We start from the raw sequence: 25,041 nt of genomic DNA, 5'->3' as shown, positions 1-25,041 counted from the left end.
AAAAGTTTCATATGATTTAAAACAAAAATACAACTCACAATCTCTGCACAATTCTTCCCAGGATGCAAGGGCAGGTTCTTGACTGTAAAGTATTGTCACCCGAAGTGCCAAAAAATAAAAATAAAAATCCCCCCAAAATTGTAAGCCACGCTGGAAGAAAGCCAACGTCTTCATCCCTCCCCACCAGCCATGGGGCTGAAGGAGGGACAATCTGGGGACGCTCAAGTGCTGGCCAGGTGTTCACCTGGCCTCACCTGTCCGCGCGCCCCGCCCCCACCGCGCGCCCCTCCCCCACCCTCCCTCCACCCGCTGCAGGACTGACCTGTCAAAGTATGACATTTTGCAAGAAACGCCTCCCCCACCGCACTTTCACCAATAATCATATGACCCCATGAGCAGTTTAGCTTAGAACCCACTTCTTTCAGTTCGCCTCATAACTTTGACCGTCTTTCAATCCTCAAGCCCCCTCTAGTTTTGACTTAAGTTTTAACCCCAATGGATCCGAGGACCATTGTCACGGTGGAGCCGGTGATCTTTCTGTACTTGGCTTCGACTTTTTTAAATACATTCGCTTTACAGCGGCTTGTATTGGTGAAGGTGGGTTACAGATTGTCTGTTATATTATTGTGATGGGGGGTGGTGGTGGGGGGGCGGGGGGTGTGGGTTTCTGTCAGTTGGTGTAAGAAATGGCAGGTTTATTTTGACTGATTACAGGTGTTTTGTGTTGTTCGTCTACAGACTGTCAAAAATACTTTCATAGTGCACTTTATTACCACGGGGCTCCTTTAGTTGTAGCTGTATCTGTGCGTGTCGACAACCCACATCCTGCTGGCCGTCTGTGAGCTAATTGTTTGTCCGATTAGCTAAAATTAAGTGAAGATTCCGTGAGTTCAGAGTTGTTAGCAGTTTCCATGCGTCAACATATTGCCAGGTACTTTTGGATTTCTGTCCCCATGCTGAAACAGCCACACCTTAAATGTTCTGCAGAACATGATATATTAATTGTTATTTCCCTAATGTTGCAGGCCCCTTCTGCATCCCCCTTAACATCAACTTTCCTGCATTCTCTATTTCTATAATTTATTTTCTCTTAACGACATTGCTGAGCTCTCAAACTTTTTGGGTTTGCACTTGCAAGTTTCTGGAAATTGGGTCCAAAGCTGTGGGGATCATTTATGTTACAGCTCCTTAATTGGGCCTGTCCATCGAATGGCTTGTGAAAAATACAGTAAGTGCTTTATTACTTAAAGTGATGGTACCAGCCTTGCTGTCCATCGTTCTCAACCCCCCTTATGGCAGGTTGATAACCACCAGAAACCTTAAAAGCTGCCTGTACTGGACCCTTTCTTAAAATTATAAGTAAGGCTAGGATTGATAAAAGTTGCTCTGAAGTTGGGCTGAATCAATTGGATCACCACTCATTAATTTCATAGTTAATGAAACTGGTAACTTCAACTTTTTTCTCCGATCGTTCCATGTCAATGTTCCCCTCCTGGGAGAAATCTAGAACTAAGGTGCATGGTTTACGCACTATATCGTCCCACTCCCTGTGCATCGCACCTCATTAACAATGCATTCCTGGGAAACACATCAGGTCACTGGCGGGGTGGCCTCTGATTTGCCTGCTCCACTGTCATCTCAGGCCTTCAGTAATCTGGATACCATATTTAAAGGGCGGCCCTTCACAGAGCTAGCACTCTCTAAGGCATCGGAAGCTATTGCAATGTCATGGCTGCCAAAGGGAGGAAACATGCTGCTCCCAAATTTAGCGACACCTCCCTCGGGTGCCTATCAGACGCAGTGGGCACCTGCCATGAAGTCCTCTATCCCTGCTCCGGATGAAGGCCTGCAAGTAAAGTCACCAATCCAGCTTGGGAGGTGGGGGCAGCGGTGGTCAGCACTAATGCCCTGCAAAAGAGGACAGCCACCCAGTGCCAAAGAGGATGAATGATCTCCTCTAGGGTAAGTCACTCTTTTCATCACTCTCAATTCACACACTCACACATCCACAGGGATCACTGTCAGCTCAAGGGACATCACCATTCACTCTCTCACACACAGCTTCATCTGCCCTGTGGATTGTGTCCTCATCCCATCCATGGAACCACTCACCCACACATCTGGCCTGGCTGGTGTCCTGCTGGCACTCTCTCCATCAATATTCATGCAGGGACAAGCTGGCACACAACAAAAGTGAGAGGTCGCAGACTAGTGGAGGAATGCCTGACATCAGGGTCCTCACTGACTTTGAAAATAGAATCGTCCAGCTGGCTGGTGACCATTGTTTACCAGAGGTGAAACCTTGGTTTCTGCACAAAATAAAGACAGCTGTCTCAATCTGGGGCCTCTTCCCTGTGCCTTGTGAAACTTTCAGACCAAAGTGATGGTCTGGCTTCACACTCACTGGACACATTAGTGATGCCTGCACCTCGATGGTGCTTGTCATTGCTGCCAGAATGTCGTGGGCAGGTGTCACAGAGTTCCCTCATTCTCTCTGTGTGCGCTCAGCACCTTTGAGGTGGGGCTGGCCTCCCCCATATCTTCAGAATCTGTGAATGGTGACGTTGTGCTCCTGAAGGGGTCAGGTGCTGAAGGCTGACAAAAGACGAGGTGTATTTAAAGTTTTACGGCTGCGTCTCCATGATATGACCTTGATCAAAGAGCACAAGCGAGGTACCATCAGCCAGACAGGAGTCAGACATCCACAGAGGCAATCTGAAGATCTATGGACTGTACTCACTGCATGCTGTCATCATCCTCCTGGAATCTAGCAACTATCAGAGCATCCACTGCATCTCCAATGACATGAGCCTGAGCACTGAAGGTATGTGCACTGCCATGAACCACACAGGAGTCAAACATTTGCAGATGCAAGGTGAGGATTTCAGGATTGTCTTCACTGCATCTCATCATCATCCACCATGAATCTTGTGGCTATGAGGGCCTCCTGAGCATGTTTGTCTTGTCTGGCCAGTGCAATGGCCTCATCGCTGGCATCCTTGCCTTCGAGGACCTCATCTCCACCATCGGCTTCGACATCCTCCTCATTGGAGGATATGTGCATCTCCTCTATCTACCCCTCAGCCAGGTCCTCCCCTCTTTGCAGTGCCAGGCTGTGGAGCACACAGCAAGCGACAATGGTGCGCACCATCCTCTGGGGACTGTATTGCAGTGCTCCAGCAGACCTCATTTTCAAAGCGCCTATTGTTTGCTCCACCAAAGCTGGGCTCACAGGCATAAGTCTCATTATACTGTTGCCCTGCTGCAGCCTGAGACTGCTGGATGGGTGTGAGTAGCCACATCCTCTGTGGGTAACCCTTGTGCCCGAGGAGCCAACATTGCAGCCTCTCTGGATCCTGGAAGATGTCAGGGATGTGAGACCCGCTAAGGATGTAGGAGTCACGGATGCTGCCTGGGTATCGTGCGCAGACCTGCAGGATGTGTTTGTGATAGTCGTACACCAGCTGAGCATTCAGAAAGTGGAAGCCCTTGCGGTTGACATAGCTGACTGCTTGTTGCCACTGAGTTCTAAGCGCCACGTGAGTGCAGTCGATGACACTCTGCACCTGCGGAAAACCTGAGATCTGCGCAAATCCCAGCGCTCTTACTTCCTGGTTTTTCTGATCCTGGGTGAAATGCACAAAGTTCTGCACCTTGGTGAAGATGGTGCCTGTGACCTCCTGGATACACCTTGTGTTTGGAGGCTTACGAGATCCCGTACAGGTGGAACCCTGGAAGGAGCCACTGGAATAAAATTTGAGCACTGCAATCACTTTCACAGCCACAGGAAGTGGATACCCTCCATGTCCCCGTGGTACCAAATTCTGCAGCAGGTGGCATATGTGATTGACCAGTTCACTGGACATGTGCTGTCTTCGGCAACACTGGTTCTCGGTCATCTGCAGGAATGGCAGGCACTGTCTATAGGCCCTGGATCTAGCGAGGTGCCTACAAGCCACAGCTTGCTGTGGATCTTCAGCTGCGTGTGCAGCAGACACTGCTACCCCTTCATCTTGGGGGAGGTGCTCCTCTCCTTGCTGAGCCAGGCGCCTCCACCACATTCTTCTTCTTCTTCTCTGCTCCCAGTAAGATATGAGGCATGCTGCTAAATCACCAGGCTCCATGATCCTGATGTTCTCCCCCTGCAGGTTCAAAGAGAGAAATGCGTGGGTTAGCATTGGTGTACTGAGAACCTCTCTTGGTTAAGTCTGAAGGCCCCTTCATGCAGGAGAGTGCTGGCCACAACTTGGATGGCCAGTGTGTAGTCCAAAAGCCACCCACCTCCGCCTCACTCCACTTGACTGATTGGCGGCAGCTTTGCCCACTGGACTGCAGGCTGTGCTCTCAGCTCAGGCGCAGGCATTCTCCTAACCCACAGTGCAAGGCTGCGCTGTTAGCTTCAACCGTAATGGATACTGGTCCAAACCTTAAGATAGACATTGCAAGGGGCTGTGAGCGCCTCCACCCGTGACTGTGCCATGGCCACCTCTAGCAAGGGAATTGTGCAACTTGTCCTGTCGGCCAATTGCTCCGCTGCCCCCTAAAATGCGCATTAATTTGCAGCCTACGCCCGAGGGCTGAAAAGTTCTAGAGCATTTGGTGGCACTTTCACACTTTTGCGTTGTTTGAGTGGGCAGAAAAGCTTCAGAGGCCCGATTCCAAGCATATCAATGGAGCTGCAGCTGAACGGTTTCAGCTGCACAAAAATGCCCACTTTTGACAAGCTTCTCCAAGTGTGCGGCCACTCCCCCCTCACCCTGCTGCACACCCCCCCCCCCCACCCCCCCACCCCCCAGCATGTATTTGGGTATTTCCTTTAGTCTATCTGCGCTGCCTTCCTCCAAACCTCCCCGAGTCCGACCCGCACTAGGACCGCACTGAAAGCCAGCCAGAATAAAGCAACTTGCCTGTGTGCCCCCCAACAAAATCGCAGCGCTTCTTGGTGTCCTACGGGCAATGCTCACAAGCTCTGCGCAAGGTTGTGTGCATTCACCTCCGAATGCCCCTCAGTGTCCAGATCGCCAGGTGCGCGCCTTTTAAAGGCAGTCGTGAAGCACGCTATTCTGAAGTCACGCCAACTCTGGCAGTAAACTTGACGTGGGGCGATGATTCCAGTCAGCCAGGCTCATAATTAGATGCAAACATATTAAAATGACTTTTGTGATGTGCGGCGGTGGGAAATGCGGCCCACCATTGACAGGTGGAGCGGACGATGGCAAACCGGTTTTACAATGGCGTAAAACTGATTTTTGGCCTTCTCGTCATATTGTGTCCTCCCCCCACCCGCCCCCCAACTTCCCGGCCCACCATGATGCCTGACGCCAACTGGACGGGAACATTCCGTCCTTTCTTTTTCAAAACCATGGAGGAAGTTACTGAAAATTCACAGGAGTTTGCTGACAAAATTTTAACACAAAGTCTAAAACATTTATTGAACTAGAAAAATTACACCAGATGGAAAGGTTAAAAAAAAAATCTCAATACAAACGGAAAATGATGATTTAAACATTCACTATTCCTTTATCCCAGTAATGTCTTTACAGACACACACAAATTCAGAATGATAAAATAATTTACAACACCTTTCTTACACTCCAATATTCAGGGTGAGTATGAGGTACATGTGAATTCACAAGCCAACTGTGGTCAGACACACCGCACTCCAGCGTAAATGACAGATGCGACCAAAGCAGATCCCATGGATTTTTCAACAACCCACCTAGACATTTGTCGCATCGTGAGCTAAGCAGTCTCATGGAATGTTTGTCTTTCTCACAAGGGTTTGCAATCTCCACATTTGAAGAACTCATCTTGGAATTCTTCCCAAATGTCACCCCGACTCGGATGGCATCAGCAAGGATCCATTTCCAGGATTTCAGTCTAGCCTTCTGAAATTCCTTTCCCCTGGATCTCTGAGTACACTCAAGCTTCAGCTTCCAAGCACAATTTCAAATCTTTGGCTGCGCCAAGCAGAACACCACTGCCCCTCAAGGCCTGCAGTAAGAAGCCACCAACCTTTGGCTGCCTCCTTGGATCTTCAGGGCTTCTCTCAAGCCTGCTTTGCTTCAAGTCTGCTCCTCACAGCTCTCTAGCTTGGATCCAATAGCTGAGCTCCTTTCTTTAACTTGACTTCTCCGGACCTCAGTCTGACCCCTGTCCCTGCCCCTTATCCGGGACTTTCTTCTGAGACCTCTTCCTGATCCCTGTCTTTGTCCTTGCCTGGAGCTTTGTTCTGGGACCCCTCCCTGTTCCCTTCCCCGTATCCTGCTCCCTGGAAGATCTTCTCTGGAATGGCTATCCGTTTCAGGTTACTTGACCTGCTTTCCACACCGTTTGCTCTTCTTTTCTTCTGCACAGGCATGCAGGGCCAGTTCCCCGCCTGAGGAATGGAAAAAAAGCACTAACTGTACACGTGCGGCCACTCCCTGGCCAGCGCATGTGCAGGAGACCTAAGGTCCACTGGGAACTGAAGTCCCTGCCCTACGACTGCCGATTCAGTTAAGTATTTCAGTTCCTTAACAATGTAAAACAATATCTGTGCAAGTTATAAACTGAGATTAAATTAGGCTAAATGCTATAGATAGCTGACAAATTTAACACCATTAGTTAGCCAGTTTATTGTGGAGATGGAGTCTATATGGTCAAATTGATCATAATCAGCTGAGGTAATGGTGTTAAATTTGGTTTATCCTGTAATTTGGCTGAACCCCATTTGCACACAAGTGATCCAACTGATTTAACTTTCATCTTGCTCTACCTCAGATAACTTGTACATGACACAATAATTGCTGCCTGTGAGTGGCTGATAAAGCCCCATCATTTAACGTGGGTAAGGTCTCTTAGACTCTTTCCATGAATATATTTTGTACTTATAAAGGTACATTTCCTCGGTAAAGATGACCACCAATGGAGACGAGAAAAAGTCTTCTGACTAGCTTAGAGAATCTGGAATTCTACTGAGTGATTTGCCAACTACTCATTTGTATATCAAGTTCAATTCTTTTCATTCCATTGACCATTCTGAGTGACACAATGCAGGAGAGGTCACTTGTTTTTGGTGTCAAACACTGCTCACAGTCCCATGCCCTGAAAAATCTCATGTTAATTAGGCATGAATGCCTAGATATGCAAAATTCCACTTTTACACCATTAATTTCTCAGTCTTTTCTTTAACAAATTGGTCTTACACAGGACCAGCCAAGGCTTCACATATCTCACACCACCCCCAACCCTGCCCCACCCCCCCACCCCTACGTCCCATCCTAACAAGCTGTGCCTAGGCACAGTATTTGTGTTGCCTTTTTATTAGCAGTAAAGAATATTTTCTTTAAAGCAACCTCCTGAGTTCTAGTTAGCTCTGATTTCCTAGCATTAAGTTCAACTATTGACTGCATTCTGCATGGCCATCTTAGCCTGAAATGCTATTTTACAGTTTACAGGGCGGGTATCCTACTGGCAGCAGCCACCACCTCCCCTGGTGGCATTGCTGTTTGATAGAGCTGCTGGTGACTGATTGGATGGTGGATATCAGATCTTAGTGGATGGGACTTCTGCTCCCAGGTTCCTTGAACCAGAGAAGGCCTGCCGCTGTCCAGTTTAATGCATGAGTGGCACTTAATGCATAAAAGAGGTGATGTGGGCCTCGTGCTGGTTCTCCCGATGGTGCCAGCGCCCCCTCCCTTCATCTCCATTAAATACTGCTCAGTGTGTCTTAATTTTATCAACTACCCTTCTATGTGACAAAGACCTTTTTGAAAGTCCATGCACACAACATCCATTGCACTTCCTCTGTCCTTCATTTCTTCAAAGAACGGCTTAGATTTGTCAGTTGTAACTTGCAATTTACAGACCTACTGAAAGTGAGCTAAAAATTCCAGAAAAGACAGAAGTATTTATTTCTGGTTCAGGAAGCCCAAGAGTGAATGGTCAATCAAGCCAGTTCAAAGGCACAGTTGTGCTTTGGGTGCCCGGAATTGCTAAGTGACTCACTTCATATCTCACTTTAGTGCATTCAATTGACATTTCAACCATGCTTAATCTGATTAGTTGTCAGACCAAACTTCCTGGCTTATCTGCGGATCGGTAGAACTGCCTGTGACTTGCAGACAGTTGGGTTGTGGTTGACATCCTGTGTTCTATCAAATGTAAACTGCTTCTGTCTTAATCTTTGCTATATATATATACATATATATTATATACATATATATATTATGTATATATATTTCCAAGTCACTATGATGAAGTTGATGATTTATGCATAAGTTTTAATTTAATAGCCATCTTTAAAACACCACCATTGTACTTAGAGTTTATCTGCCTGCTCAAGCCAAAGTCAATCTTAATACAGTATTCTGTAACTTGCTACAGTGTTGCTTGATGTGGAGTCTAAAGGTGATTTCCAAGAATATGCAGATTTTAGATATTGGTTTAGTTTTTATTTATTTGAAGTTCTTTTCAAATTTTCTTGGCTGGTTAATTAGAAGTTGCAGTCTTGGATACTAAAAGTATTCTGTCCAGAGAAGACAAAGGGGCTGCTTAAAAAACTTGGGAAAAGTTGATATTTCTGCAAGATGAAATGCCACATGTATCTGCAAATTATTGACCAATTTGGCTTGGCTCTTAAGAAAATTACAATTTCTTTATTATTTTGTCCAAGCCAGTTGACAAAAGCTTTCTGCTGTAAATCTATAATAATCACTTAGATTTTTCATTTGCACAAATAATGAATAATAATTTGCTTTGTACTTTAAATAAGGCCCTGATGTGCTTTTGCAGTGAGATCTCATGGAGGCATAAAATAGCCGGTGGGCCGTAGTCACTTACCAAACCGGTTATGTGGTTGTTTATCTGGCTGTTTGAAAACTTTCCAAGATCTCAAGGCAAAACTAGACGATCCTGTGATGCATCGGGAGTTGACACACACCTCTGACAGTGCACTAAGACATAAAAGTTGAATAAACTAGACCAAGAGAAGACTCAAAAATATAATGACTCAGACATTGTGATGGTAACAATGGTGAAACAATGGTGGTTGCCGATATTACTCCGCTGAAACTGACAGCAACTTCGGGGATGCTCAGGTTAACATGAAACATAAGAGCATAAAAAAAAAGGAGCAGGAGTAGACCACGGGGCCCGTCGAGCCTGCCTCACCATTCAATATGATCATGGCTGATCTTGGGCTTCAACTCCATTTTCCAACCTGCTCCCCATATCCCTTAATTCCCTGTGAGACCAAAACTCTGTCTATCCCAGCCTTAAATATATTCAACAATGGAGCATTCACACAACTCTCTGGTGTAGAGGATTCCAAAGATTCACAACTCTTTCAGTGAAAAAATTTCTCCTCATCTCAATCCTAAATGATTGAGCCTCTTATCCTGAGGCTGTGCCCACGTGCTTTAGACTCTCTGGCCAATGGGGCAACCTCTCAGCATCCACCCTTCCAAGCCCCTTCAGAATTTTGTAGGCTTCAATGAGATTGACTCTCATTTTTCTAAACTCCAGCGAATATAAGCCCAATTTATTCAGCCTCTCTTCATAGGACAATTCCCTTACCCCGGGGACCAATTTACTGAACCTTCGCTGTACCGCCTCCAATGCAAGTACATCCTTTTTTAAATTTAGAGACCAAAATTGCACACAGTACTTCAGATGTGGTCTTACCCTGTACTAGAAGTCACTGTCAGTGATCCTATACTTCTCCATGAGGTTCTGCCAGAAGGATATCCTTAAGCAATCATGAATTGATGCAAACTTCTATTTTTTATACTGGCAGTCTCACTGTAGAAACTCATGAAAAAGATGCACCTTGCTGAATGAACTGTAATTGGGTTTTGAACAGCACACTAACATCTTAATGATTGCTAAACACCCTATCTTGCCCTGAAAAACTAATTTTATATTTGTGGTATGTAAAGTTTCCCCATTGTAATAAACTTCCACATTTTTAAAATAATATTTTAAAAATCTGTTTATTTTAGCGTTTATCTCAATGCAATCATGATCATTTATCAGAAAATTTAAATTAAAAGTGAAGTGATTCAGTGCTGTTAACTTCATGGTTTGCTGTCTGTGAGTATGTTTCAGTGTGAGTGGCCTCTTCCTCACCTTGATGACATTACTGGCGCTGGACTTCTGGACCAGGATTTCCTGGTTGGTGAGCAGGGGGTGGGGGGGAGGGGGGAGGGGGTGGGGGTACCGCTCGCCAACGGGTAAAATGAAGTGGGGTGATGTTGGGTGGAACTCCCGGTGTCACCACGCCCCATTTAAATTTTAAGATAGGTGGGGGCTCAGCAAAATCAGCTGTGTGCCCGCAGACTTGCCAATGGCCAATTGAGGTCATTGACAGAGTCATTAAAGTTTAAGGTTGGCGGGCAGGCCGGGAGCCCTGGCGGGCATTAGAAAAAGCCTGAAACCTCATCCACCGGCTGGAAGAGGTTTCATGTAGGTTTTTAAAAAATTTAATTAAAGTGTATTTAAAAGTTATGGACATGTCTCAACTCATGTAACAGTGTCACATGAGGGGACATATCAGGGAATATTTCTTTTCTATTTTTAATATTTTTTAATGTACAGTCGATCTCCCTGAGGCAGAACTTTGCCTCAGGGAGACGAGTGCACTCTTTCGTGTGCATGCGCGAAAGAACGCACTCATGGCTCAGGGAATCCCCCCCCCCTCCGCTTGCACAGGGAGCACATAGCTCTTCTGTGTGGACATCACGCTGGGTGGGCCTCAATTGGCCCACTCACGTAAAATGGCGGCGCACCCCTGATCGGGGGCGTCGATCGGAGGCATTCTTCTGCACGCCTGCTCTTCAACATCCCCCCCACAACGTGGGGAGAATTCTGCCCCTGGAGATCCACTTGATTTGGTGCCAGATTTAAACATTTTTTGGGCATACACTCTGCAGAGATTTCCAGGTCTTGGGTGTAGCTTTCTTTGAATTCGGTGGTGAGCCTAGATGCTTCTGTAAAATCCAGCCCAATATGCACATTAAATGTAGCATAAAAGTTATGACAGCAACCATGATGTACCCACAGCCCCATGGCTGGCAATATTATTGCCTGCTTTTATAATCTAAACATCATAACAGGCATAGAAAACATCCAGGTTTGTCAGAGGTATCACTGTAGATGAATGCACAGCAGCTTGCAAGGAATTGCTAAGTACGTTGCACAGAAATTCTGACTTACCTATAGAACAAGGTGCAAAAAGCAATTAAGTACAGTAGCGCATTAGAGCACAGTGATATGTTAAGTGTTGAAAAGAAATAATGTGGATTGTTTTGTCCTTCCATCTAATTATTTAGTGCTTTGAGAAGTAATATAATTACTATGGATGTGATGTATACACATGGCTGAATGCAAAAAACTGCTTTCTTTGAAAATGATTTAATCCTTTTCAATAAGACTGATTGCTTGTTCAGCAATGAACTGCATTATGCAAATGATATTGTTTTTGTTGAAGTTCTCATTACTTTGCATTGTGCAGTACAGATCAACAAAATATATTTAACTTGGTTTAGATACTTAAACATAATGTTGAATAGTTAGCTGAAGTGTTTTTGTTTTTCAGGTTTGTGAAGACCAATATAATGAAGATATATGCAACAATCTCTTACTTCAACCTGAAGAGTCTCTAGTCATCCAGACCAAAGCCTCCTATGTCCTACTCCTCTACACTGCTGTGCTGACCATTTTGTCCATACCTCCATCAGTTTTGCTTGGTGCCTGGTCCGATCAAGCAGGTCGCAAGCTTGGCATGATATTGCCCAGTATCGGTGCATCAATTGGTGGGGCTATATTCATAGTGATGGTGCAGGTGAAAGGCATGTCTGTCTACTGGTGCATTTTTGCCTCTGCATTAATAGGGATCTTTGGAAATTATGTTGCTGTTTTCCTCAGTGTCTCCAGTTATATGGCTGACATCACGCATGATGGGAACCGTACCAAGCGTATTGGCATTGTGCAGTCAATGATCTATATTGGGGGAACCGTTGGGTATCTATTGAGTGGATGGCTACTTCAGAATTATACCTTTACACATGTTTTTGGTGTGTATTGTGGCTGCCAAGTGGTATCTATTTTCTATGTTGTGCTATGGTTACAGGAGTCAAAACGTGGCACTGAAAGGATGCATATAACTGATGAAATAGCTCCTGCAGCTTGTGATAGGATCTTGAAAAAAAACATATTTTTGTACGCCTCAAGAACATGGGAAACCCTTTCAAAGGTACGAGGAGGACAAGACCAGTTGAAGCTCTACCTGATTTTCCTCTGCGTTGTCTTGATATATATTTGTGCTGCAGGTGAGTTGCAAATGTATACATATATATTTCCTTTTGCTTGAGATAGCCGAGTGACCGAACGGCAAGTGTAAGAGTTTGTGCTGGAGCTCTTCAGGCTCCTGGTACTTAGCTCATCAGCCTTGGTGACTGTTGACTGAATTTTAAATTTTTAAAAAACTTTGTTTTTTTTGAATAGATTCTTTTCCAGCTTGGGATGTCTAATAATTCTACCTTGGTTGTACTTTTGAGGAAGAAACTTTGACCTTTTTCCTACTTTGTTTTAAAAGACAACTTTTGTTAGGAAGTGTTAGTAGTTGTGTCAGGCAAGGTTTGTGGCAAAGTCTGTAAGATAACGAAAGCAAGGAAGTTGATACGTTTGTGGTTGATTTGCAGATTTAAAAACAAAGGTTGTTGTTGTGCTGCTGTGCAACAAAGGTTGTTACTAAACCAGGGATTATTTAATCTTAGTTTCTATAATATGAACATACATACGAGCATACAACTTAGGAGCAGGAGTAGGTCACTCAGTCCCTCGAGCCTGCTCCGTCATTCAATAAGATCATGGCTGATCTGACTGTAACCTCAACAACACATTCCTGCCTATCCCCCATAACCTTTCACCGTCCCCCCCCTTGTGAATCAAGAATCTATCTAGCTCTGCCTTAAAAATATTCAAAGACTCTGCTTCTACTGCCTTTTGAGGAAGAGTTCCAAAGACTCACCGTCCTCTGAGAGAAAAAAAAAATTCCCCTCATCTCTGTTTTAAATGAGTGACCCCTTATTTTTAAACCGTGACCCCCAAGTCCTAGATTCTCCCACAAGAGGAAACATCCTCTCCACATCCACTCTGTCAAGACCCCTCACAATCTTAAAGGTTTCAATCAAGTTGCCTCTTATTCTTCTAAATTCCATGGATACAAGCCTAACCTGTCCAGCCTACCCGCATAATATCATTAACTGAGTGTTAGACCTTTGGTGCAGAGAGGCAAAGACTTTAATCTCAGAGGCCCTCAGGATGTCAGGCTACCAAGTTTGAACACAGAGAAAAAAGGTCCCCAAAGACAATGTAGCTCCCTGTGACTCACTGTCCTGCAGGTTAAAATAATTCTCTCAGTCAGTCAGGTCAGCCACATTTAAGTCACCAGCGTTCAATGGGCGGGTTATTGAAAGCATGGGATACATGTTTCAGTTTCATTTAATTGGGGAAGCTGCATTAAAATCCCAGCGAATTACATTTAAATGGGATGCAAGTGGTTGGTTCCAGTCAATAATGGGCGAGTTTCCCGCTTGCTTTCCCTCCTGCCACTGACATAACTGTGAACTATTTTCCCACTGCGGGGGTTTTGCCGCGCGTTATACCGGGCGATTCTCTGAGCGCATCTGTCACCTTGCCCGGCCCAGTTGGCTGCACAAAATCCAGCACCATGTTTCAGTTCTGTGACCTTTCATTGAACCTTACCACATAGTCTGTGCTTATGTAAGGTTTAGCTGATTCATACACAAAACAAGATCCTCAAGTTAAGATGATGTAAACATGTTTCAAGAATGTTTAGAATAAAATTAAGGTTATTTTCACAGAGAAACATGGATGAGGGACTCCACTGTTCCCATTTAATCTCCCCTTTTATGATATCTGTGTTCCTTAAATATTTCCAGGCCTTTTCCTGCTATTATACCTGCAATTGCTGTCTTTCTCCTCATCCTTCACAAAATGGTGTCCTATTATCGACCCTATAGCGAACTGGGTTGTCAAAAAATGATGATATTCCGATAATCTTATGTTTTAAGTTGTTTTGAACATTTCTATTTCACAGGTGAACAGTCTATTCTGATTTTATTTCTGACGTATCCACCGCAAAGCTTCTCAGTTGAGCTTTTTGGAATATACAACGCAATTAAGATGTTTCTGGGAGTAAGTACCAAGCATGTCTGCCAAGGCTGCACATTGCATACTTCCTTTGCATTTTATTCTCCCTTGCCAGTTTGGATGTATTAGTGGCTGTTGTGTGGAGGGTTAAACAATGAAAATGAATTGGTTGCGTTGAACGGCCTGTTTCTGTGTTGTAACTGCAATGTGTCAAATATTGCATGAAAAATAATTCTAATATGGCTGGATGTATTTTTTTTTTCGTTCATGGGACATGGGCGTCACTGGCTAGGCCAGCATTCATTTCCCACCCCTAATTGCCCTCATTCAGAGGGTATTTTTAAGAGTCAACCACATTGCTGCAGGTCTGGAGTCATGTGTAGGCCAGACCAGGTAAGGGTGGCAGATTTACTTCCCTAAAGGACATTAGTGAACCAGGTGGGTTTTTACAACAATCGAAAATGGTTTCATGGGGCAGAATTTTCCCCCCGTCAGGGGTTGGGGGGGGGGGGGTGGTGTGGGTGGGGCAGCGGGTGGGAAGTGCTGCCATTTCATGTAGGGCCAATTAAGACCCGCCCAGCACGATGTGCGCCCGGAAGCGCTGGCTGCCCGGCGCGCGGGGCAGGGATTCCCTGAGTCAAGGCCTGTGCTTTTTCACGCATGCGTGCGAAAGAGTGCAGAAATCTCCCTGAGGCAGCTCGGAGGGCGGGGTTTCCCAAACCCGCCCGCCCGCCGCTGCCGCGAACTTCTGGTCCCACCGCCAGCCAATGGGCTTCTGGCTGGGGCATTGCCTCGCCCGCGGTGGGTCCCGCCCATGACGGGGCCGGAAAATCCCGGCCTAAATTTTCCCATCACCAAACCAAAATTGGGAATTGTAAATATTGACCAGAGGACACTATTTAATCAGCCAACATTAACTTTGGTGATGAGCACCATCACTGGCCTGCCTCATCCCAGCTCTTTGGCTTCACCGCCTTTTGATTGGCTACCTGAAGATGAACTCAACCATATGGGCCAGGATTCTCTGGACCCACCCACCATTGGGATCTTCCAGTCCTACAGAATGCCAATGGACTTTTGGCCGGCCTGCCACATCCTCTGTGGTGGGCCCCGCCGGGGTGGTGGGGGAAAATTCCGGCCCATGTGTTCTTTCCCTCCCTTATCCTCTCTTCTGTCTTATTCATGCCTTGAACCATGGGCTGACTCACAGTGGAGTCAAATTCTGGATTTACCCAATATTTATTCACATGTCTGGCGGAATTTAATGCCCTCCCCCCCACCAGTATGTTTGGTGGCGGGGGTTATTTAATCAGGAGGGCAGGCAGCTGATGAGGACCCCGCCGCCTTCCCACCTCCACCTCCACCTCGATTAGGTCTGTGGTAGGGTGGTGGGCTCGCCAAGTAGAGCGAGCATGACTAGCAAACCTGTGTGGGGTTGCTTACGGCCTCTGGTGGGGCGAGGGGGTGGGGGGGGTGGGGTCCTTCATTCAAAGGCACGATGCCTGATCAAGGGACCCAGCATCGGAAAGAGGAGGGGGTCTGCTGAGAGCCACTGTTCCTGTCCTCGCTGATGTTTCGTTACTCGAGTTTAGCTTCCATGTTAGACTAGGTAACTCAAAAAATTTTCAAATTTCCAGGCTGTTCCAGAAATTAATAAAATGATTGGCAACATTGCATTAGCAGAACACTATTTAACAATGATAGATAGCAGAGTCTAAGGCTGTGAATTTCTAATGTTAACACCTTTTCCATCTACAATTGTACTTGAATACGGTCACCTGTCTGTGTCTCTATATGATGTATCCATGGGCAGGATTTCCCTGTCGGTGTGCGAGGGCAGGGCCCGCTCGCCGACACATAAAATGACACGGGATGACATCGGGCGGAACACCCGCGTCATTTCAATTTTCAGGTCAGCGGGGGGCGCAGCCGAATCAGCTGTGCATCAGCCAACCTGTCAACGGCCAATTGAGGCCATTTAAAAAGTGATTGAACTCATTAAAGGACCTCCCCGTCCAACCTTAAGGTTGGTGGGCAGGCCGGGAGCCCTGGTGGGCTTCAGAAAAAGCCTGAAACCCCATCCACGGGCGGGATGAGGTTTCATGAGGGTTTTAAAAAATTTATTAAAAGCTTAATTAAAAGTGATGGACACTTCCCAACTCATGTGGCAGTGTCACATGAGGGGACTTGTCAGGGAAATTTTATTTTTCTATTTTTAACATTTTTGAATGTGGCGCCGATCTCCCTGAGGCGGCACTTAGCCTCAGAGAGATGAGTGCGCTCCTTCACACGCATGCACAAAAGAGCGCACTCCTGGCTGAGGGAACACCCTCCCGACCGCAAAGGGAGTGCAGAGCGCTTCCTGGCGGACGTCACACTGGGAGGGCCTTAATTGGCCCGCCCATGTAAAATGGCGGCGCGCCCCTGATCAGGGGTGCCAAGCAGAGGTGCACCCGCATGCGCCTGCTCCTAAACTTCCCACCCTAATGGGGGGAGAATTCTTCCCCATGCTTTATAAGATTGCACGCAGTTAGCCTGGCACTTTCAGTTCTTATACAGCTGCGCATGCATGTATTGTTTGTTCTAGTTAACACATTTATTCTAGGGGATTGGGTAGTGCAGTATATCACAATGGAGTAGTTTCCCATTTGCAGCAGATATTGAATTTCACTGGGACAGAGTTGTTGGACCTTCTCTCAATAAAAGTTATAATTGCTTAAATACATTTAAGGGCTATCCCTTAAAGTCACAGTGAAAAAGACCAACAAGTAGAAGGAAAGTGCCTCCTTTAGATGGAAAAGCCAGTGAGAAACTTTGCTTACATCTTAATGAAGTGCATTCACCCACGAACAGGTCTCATGCTGGAGGCTGGTCCATGTGACATGGGGGGGGAGCCAAAGAGGAGGATGAGACAAAGTTCCCTGATCAAAAATGCAAAGAAAGGCAAATTTCGAATGACATGGTGGAAAAATCCACATTAAACCGTTTTTTTCTTCATCTGGTTGGTTACACCTTGCTAATGTTCTACTTATGGGATTGTCTCATTTCCCAGTCAAATAGTGATCCCAGGTGGGGCGCGTTACTTGGATTTCATCATTGTAATGTTTTTTTTAAAAAATTTGTTACAGTACTTGAATAATGCATACCACCTGGGGCTATCTTTAATGGGAACATGCCTAGAAAGTTAAAATGCTGCTGTCTCAAGATGAGAGATCAAAAGAGGGAATTTTGACTCCCGAAAATGGGAGGGTTTGGGTTGGGTGGAATGTTAGAACTTTGAATCATGACCCTTATCTGCCGACGTCCGGTTCCACAGGATATGAAAGCCAGCTCACTTTTGGGAGGAAGGTTGACATTTTAAATATTATGATGAGGCTGCTTGCCAACCAAACCTTCGCCGTCTGAGTTTCCTGGGCGTTGGGATACCAGGTGGCTAGGAGAGAGTTTAAGGATAGCTGGATCCAGGAGGTGAATGCTTCACCAACCTCCTGCTGAACTTTCTGATCTTCTCCAAGAATTCTCAGATCACATCCCGCTGACCCACCTGATCTTCCCCCAACTCCAGCTTCTCATCTGTTCATGGCTTCCGATCTACTCCCGACATCGGCCTCCCCGATGTCACTTGGCTCCAAAGCCTGCTCACCACATGCCCTTGCTTCCCCAGCTCAGGATTCTTGAGCTTCCCCACCCTCTCTGTTCACTGGCTGTGGCCTGGTGCCATTGGCATACCTGCTGAAGCAGTCCTTGTCCAAATGCGGCAAGACCTGGACAATATTCAGGCTTGGGCTGATATGCGGCAAGTAATATTTGTGCCACACAATTGTCAGGCAATGACCAAAGAGAATCTAACCAACTCCCCTTGACATTGCCATCACTGAAATCCCCCTCCATCAACATCCTGAGGGTTACCATTGACTAGAAACTGAACTGGACTAGCCATATAAATGCTGTGGCTACAAGAGCAGGTCAGAAGCTGGGAGTCTGCATCAAGTAACTCATTTCCTAACTCCTTGAAGCCTGTCCACCATTCGCAAGGCTCAAGTCAGGAGTGTGATGGAATACTCTCCACTTACCTGCATGATTGCAGCTCCAGCAACACTCAAGAAGCTCGACACCATCCATGACAAAGCAGCCCTCCTGATTGGCATCCTGTTCACCATCTTAAATGTTCACTGCCTCCACCGCCAACACACAGTGACAGCAGTGTATAGCATCTACAAGATGCATTGCAGTAACCCACCAAGGCTCCTTCGACAACATCCTCCAAACCTACAACCTCGAAGGACAAGGGCAGCAGATGCATGGAACACCATCAGCTTCACCACCCGCCGCCCCCTTCCCCCAACAATGCCCAAGAAAGAAAAAAACAGTAAAACTTGGAAATGACTGGTACTTGTCTGAACTGGAGTTCCATTTTAGAAGCATAGAATCTTTTTAAGATATACAAGACCAGTTCGGACCAGTACCAGTCATTTCCCAAGTTTTACTGGCCTCCAAGTCACACGTCATCCTGACTTGGAACTATATTGGGGTTCCTTCACTTGTTGCTGTGTCAAAATCCTGGAACTCCTTCCCTAACAGTGCTGTGGGTGGATCTACCACCACATGGACTGCAGCGGGGGCGGGGTGACAAGCAGAGGCCTTCCAGCATGAAAAGAACAGCAGGCCTCAATGGAAGGTAAAGGGACTGATAGGGTACTTCAAGATGGTGGCACCCTACTCCAACTCTTCTAAATTTAAAATAACAAAAATGGCCAGAGCACCATTGTCAGGAGGGGCCTGGGTTGCTGCACCACCCCACCGCCACCCCCCACCCCCCCACCCCCCCCAACCCCCACCTCACTAATCACCCTCCCAACCCTGCCTCCACGAAAATGGTGGTCAAATATATTTATCCTGCTTGCGATGTGGGCAACGCTGTCTTGGCATTATTTAGTGCCCATCTGTAGTTGGCCTAAAGGTATTAAGAATCAATTACACAGAATAAGAGATAAAAACAAAAAACTGCAGATGCTGGAAATCCAAAACAAAAACAGAATTACCTGGAAAAACTCAGCAGGTCTGGCAGCATCGGCGGAGAAGAAAAGAGTTGACGTTTCGAGTCCTCATGACCCTTCAACAGAACTAGGTGAATCCAAGGAAGAGGTGAAATATAAGCTGGTTTAAGGTGTGTGTGTGTGTGTGGGGGGGGGGGTGCGGGGGGAGTTGGGTGGGGGGAGAGAATTGGAGGGGGGTGGTGTGGTTGTAGGGACAAGCAAGCAGTGATAGAAGCAGATCATCAAAAGATGTCACAGACAACAGAACAAAAGAACACATAGGTGTTGAAGTTGGTGATATTATCTAAACGAATGTGCTAATTAAGAATGGATGGTAGGGCACTCAAGGTATAGCTCTAGTGGGGGTGGGGGGAGCATAAAAGATTTAAAAACATTTAAAAATAATGGAAATAGGTGGGAAAAGAAAAATCTATATAATTTATTGGAAAAAACTAAAGGAAGGGGGAAGAAACAGAAAGGGGGTGGGGATGGAGGAGGGAGTTCAACACCTAAGGTTATTGAATTCAATATTCAGTCCGGAAGGCTGAATAGTGCCTAGTCAGAAGATGAGGTGTTGTTCCTCCAGTTTGCGTTGGGCTTCACTGGAACAATGCAGCAAGCCAAAGACAGATATGTGGGCAAGAGAGCAGGGTGGAGTGTTAAAATGGCAAGTGACAGGGAGGTTTGGGTCATTCTTGTGGACAGACCGCAGATGTTCTGCAAAGCAGTCACCCAGTTTACGTTTGGTCTCTCCAATGTAGAGAAGACCACATTGGGAGCAACGAATACAGTAGACTAAGTTGGGAGAAATGCAAGTGAAATGCTGCTTCACTTGAAAGGAGTGTTTGGACCCTTGGACGGTGAGGAGAGAGGAAGTGAAGGGGCAGGTGTTACATCTTCTCCGTGGGCATGGGGTGGTGCCATAGGTGGGGGTTGAGGAGTAGGGGTTGATGGAGGAGTGGACCAGGATGTCCCGGAGGGAACGATCCCTACGGAATGCCGACAGGGGGGGTGAAGGGAAGATGTGTTTGGTGGTGGCATTATGCTGGTTGGCGGAAATGGCGGAGGATGATCCTTTGAATGCTGAGGCTGGTGGGGTGATAAGTGAGGACAAGGGGGACCCTATCATGTTTCTGGGAAGGAGGAGAAGGCGTGAGGGCGGATGCGTGGGAAATGGGCCGGACACGGTTGAGGGGGCTGTCAATGACCGTGGGTGGAAAACCTTGGTTAAGGAAGAAGGAGGACATGTCAGAGGAATTGTTTTTGAAGGTAGCATCATCGGAACAGATGCGACGGAGGCGAAGGAACTGAGAGAATGGGATGGAGTCCTTACAGGAAGCGGGGTGTGAGGAGCTGTAGTCGAGGTAGCTGTGGGAGTCGGTAGGCTTGTAATGGATATTGGTGGATAGTCTATCACCAGAGATTGAGACAGAGAGGTCAAGGAAGGGAAGGGAAGTGTCAGACATGCACGATGTGAAAATGATGGAGGGGTGGAGATTGGAAGCAAAATTAATAAATTTTTCCAAGTCCCGACGAGAGCATGAAGCAGCACCGAAGTAATCATCGATGTACCGGAGAAAGAGTTGTGGGAGGGGGCCAGAGTAGGACTGGAACAAGGAATGTTCCACATACCCCATAAAGAGACAGGCATAGCTGGGGCCCATGCGAGTACCCATAGCCACACCTTTTATCTGGAGGAAGTGAGAGGAGTTGAAGGAGAAATTGTTCAGTGTGAGAACAAGTTCAGCCAGATGGAGGAGAGTAGAGGTGGATGGGGATTGTTCGGGCCTCTGTTCGAGGAAGAAGCTAAGGGCCCTCTGACCATCCTGGTGGGGGATGGAGGTGTAGAGGAATTAGACGTCCATGGTGAAGAGGAAGCGGTTGGGGCTGGGGAACTGGAAATTGTTGATGTGACATAAGGTGTCAGAGGAATCACGGATGTAGGTGGGAAGGGACTGGACAAGGGGAGAGAGAAGGGAGTCAAGATAACGAGAAATGAGTTCGGTGGGGCAAGTGCAAGCTGACACGATCGGTCTACCGGGACAGCTCTGTTTCTGTAGGAGGTAGAAGCGGGCCGTCCGAGGTTGGGCGACTGTCAGGTTGGAAGTGGTGGGAGGAAGATCCCCAGAGGAGATGAGGTCAGTGACAGTCCTGGAAACAATGGCTTGATGTTCAGTGGTGGGGTCATGGTCCAGAGAGAGGTAGGAGGAAGTATCTGCGAGTTGACGCTCAGCCTCCGCGAGATAGAGGTCAGTGCACCAGACAACAACAGCACCACCCTTGTCAGCGGGTTTGATGACAATGTCAGGGTTGGACCTGAGAGAATGGAGTGCAGTAAGTTCAGAGAGAGAGAGATTAGAATGGGTTAAAGGAACAGAAAAATTGAGACGACTAATGTCGCGCCGACAGTTCTCAATGAAAAGATCAAGAGAAGGTGGGGGTCCAGGTGGAGGGAGAATATTGGAGGTGGTAAAAGGATCCGTTGAACGGGGAGAGGACTCCTGCCCAAAGAAGTGAGCCCGGAGACAAAGACGGCGTAAGAAGAGTTCAGCATCGTGCCGAGCCTGAAATTCATTGAGGTGAGGGCATAAGTCCTTTGCTGAGCACTGAACGTTCAGCATTGGAGAGGGGAAGGTCAGGGGGTATAGTGAATACACGGCTGGGGCTGGGATTGGAAGATGGGGTGGAGACGGAGGGACAGGCAGGGGTGGAGGGTCCTAGATGGGTGTTGGTGTCGATGAGTTGTTGGAGCTTGCGTTCCTTAGCACTTGAGAGAAAGAGAAAAAGTTTCTTGTTGAGGCATCGGATGAGATGAAGAATAAAATGAAACTGGGGGCACGCGCAGCTTTGAAAAAGGGTACGGCGGTGCTGCTGGAGGGAGAGGTCGAGTGTGTTCATATGGCTGCGCATGGCACTGAGTGTGGATCTCAGAATGTGATGGGAACAGCAGTCCGAGAAACGTTTTATGTCCCGGAGATACCTGTAATCCTGGGTGGGTTCGAAACATGAGGGGTGGAATTTCAGTTGAAATCCACATGGGGTAAGTCGGAGACGGAGACAGTCACTGAGAAAGGAGATATGGCTGTGAAAGCGGGTTTTAGTAAACACCTTGTCAAACACCAGGAAAGAAATGGAAAGCAATGAAGGTGAGCAAGGCAAAAGAGAGATATGGAAATCTTGTCGCAGAGACGAACAGAACTTCTTCAAGGTAGGCATTTCTTGAAGAGCAGTGGCAGTCAGTTATCCATCATTTTCACGTGGTCCATCTCTGACACTTCCCTTCCCTTCCTTGACCTCTATGTCTCAATCTCTGGTGATAGACTATCCACCAATATCCATTACAAGCCTACCGACTCCCACAGCTATCTCGACTACAGCTCCTCAAACCCTGCTTCCTGTAAGGACTCCATCCCATTCTCTCAGTTCCTTCACCTCCGTCGCATCTGTTCCAATGATGCTTCCTTCAAAAACAATTCCTCTGACATGTCTTCCTTCTTCCTTAACCAAGGTTTTCCACCCATGGTCGTTGACAGCCCCCTCAACCGTGTCCGGCCCATCTCCCGTGCATCTGCCCTCACGCTTTCTCCTCCCTCCCAGAAACATGATAGGGTCCCCCTTGTCCTCACTTATCACCCCACCAGCCGCCGCATTCAAAGGATCATCCTCTGCTATTTCCGCCAACTCCAGCATAATGCCACCACCAAACACATCTTCCCTTCACCCCCCCTGTCGGCATTCCGTAGGGATCATTCCCTCCGGGACATCCTGGTCCACTCCTCCATCAACCCCTACTCCTCAACCCCCACCTATGGCACCACCCCATGCCCACGGAGAAGATGTAACACCTGCCCCTTCACTTCCTCTCTCCTCACCGTCCAAGGGTCCAAACACTCCTTTCAAGTGAAGCAGCATTTCACTTGCATTTCTCCCAACTTAGTCTACTGTATTCGTTGCTCCCAATGTGGTCCCCTCTACATTGGAGAGACCAAATGTAAACTGGGTGACTGCTTTGCAGAACATCTGCGGTCTGTCCACAAGAATGACCCAAACCTCCCTGTCACTTGCCATTTTAACACTCCACCCTGCTCTCTTGCCCACATGTCTGTCTTTGGCTTGCTGCATTGTTCCAGTGAAGCCCAACGCAAACTGGAGGAACAACACCTCATCTTCTGATTAGGCACTATTCAGCCTTCCGGACTGAATATTGAATTCAATAACCTTAGGTGTTGAACTCCCTCTTCCATCCCCACCCCCTTTCTGTTTCTTCCCCCTTCCTTTAGTTTTTTCCAATAAATTATATAGATTTTTCTTTTCCCACTTATTTCCATTATTTTTAAATGTTTTTAAATCTTTTATGCTCCCCCCACCCCCACTAGAGCTATACCTTGAGTGCCCTACCATCCATTCTTAATTAGCACATTCGTTTAGATAATATCACCAACTTCAACACCTATGTGTTCTTTTGTTCTGTTGTCTGTGACATCTTTTGATGATCTGCTTCTATCACTGCTTTCTTGTCCCTACAACCACACCACCCCCCTCCAATTCTCTCCCCCCACCCAACTCCCCCCGCACCCCCCCCCCCCCCCCACACACACACACACACACCTTAAACCAGCTTATATTTCACCCCTTCCTTGGATTCACCTAGTTCTGTTGAAGGGTCATGAGGACTCGAAACATCAACTCTTTTCTTCTCCGCTGATGCTGCCAGACCTGCTGAGTTTTTCCAGGTAATTCTGTTTTTGTGTTGTACATAGTATAAGACTTGAGTCACATGTAGGCCAGGTTGGTGAATGATATTAGATGGGATTTATGATGATCTCAACTCCTTCCATTTTTTTATATCCCGATTGCTTTTTCTTGCATTTGATACATTGCCTTCATGGTCGTGGACTTGTTGATTCTTAGCATTCAGACTTACCCATGAAGAACGGCAAGTTGTGTACTGTGGCTGGAAGGTCGCTGCACAAGTGGAATTGTGTTGCAACAGGAATTAGCATTGTTGAGAGTGGGAGACACAGGCAAGGAAATCAAATATTCTGGCATCGCCAAAAAGTTACGTAGCATCTCCTGGATGTTGTCAAGTGGTTCATGGCCAGCGGAGTACCTTTTGAAGTATAGTTTCTTTTTAAGGTAGAAAAACACAGAGTCAATTTGCACACAGCAAGATCCCACAACCAGAAGTAAAATAAATGACCAACTAATCTATTTTAATAATGTTCACTGAGGAATAAATATTAGCCAGCATATAGGGACAATTCACATGTTCTTCTCTGAATAATGCTATGTTATCTTTTACAACCACCTGCAAGGGCAAATTGGGCTTTGAGACTTTCGAATGACAAATCCCTAGGACCAGATGGTTTTCATCCCAGGTTTTTAAAGGAAGTAGGCGAGAACTTTGCAGGTGCCTTAGTTATGTTCTTCCATGGTTCTCTCAATTCAGGAACCATTTCCCTTTGTTTGGAAATTGTACTTATCACTCCTCCATTTCTTAAAGATGAAAAGTGTGCAACCAGGGAATTTATAGACCATAACATTTTTTGTTCCAAATTATTGAAGCCTACAATTAAAGATGGAGTGGGTAAGCATCTTGAAAATTTTCAGCTGATCAGAGAGAGCCAGCTCTGGTGAGACCATACTTACAGTATTGCCTTCGGCTCTTGGCACCACACTTTAGGAAGGATATATTGGTCTTGGAGGGAGTGCATTGTAGATTTACCCTGATGATACCTGAACTCAGAGGGTTAAATTATGAAGGGCAATTACACAAGCTAGGATTGTATTCTCTGAAATTTAGAAGATTAGGAGTGAATTTTATCAATTATTTCAGATAGGAGCAGAT

General features: G+C 46.5%; 1 protein-coding gene across 1 annotated transcript in view; it reads left to right on the top strand.

Annotated features, from left to right (window-relative positions):
* Positions 1-460: 460 nt before the first annotated feature.
* Positions 461-25,041, top strand: part of zgc:174356 (uncharacterized protein LOC100137120 homolog) — a 52,762-nt gene continuing 28,181 nt past the window's right edge. Inside the window, exons 1-3 of the mRNA XM_041182696.1 lie at positions 461-597; positions 11,579-12,311; positions 14,105-14,202. Coding sequence (XP_041038630.1) covers positions 496-597; positions 11,579-12,311; positions 14,105-14,202 — 933 coding nt within the window. The 5' untranslated portion in view covers positions 461-495. The remainder of the gene's footprint in view (positions 598-11,578; positions 12,312-14,104; positions 14,203-25,041) is intronic.

The sequence above is a fragment of the Carcharodon carcharias genome, chromosome 2, assembly GCF_017639515.1.
Source record: "Carcharodon carcharias isolate sCarCar2 chromosome 2, sCarCar2.pri, whole genome shotgun sequence".
Classification (NCBI taxonomy): Eukaryota; Metazoa; Chordata; class Chondrichthyes; order Lamniformes; family Lamnidae; genus Carcharodon; species Carcharodon carcharias.
Note: the sequence above shows the minus strand (reverse complement) of the source record. Positions and strands in the feature narration are given on the sequence as shown.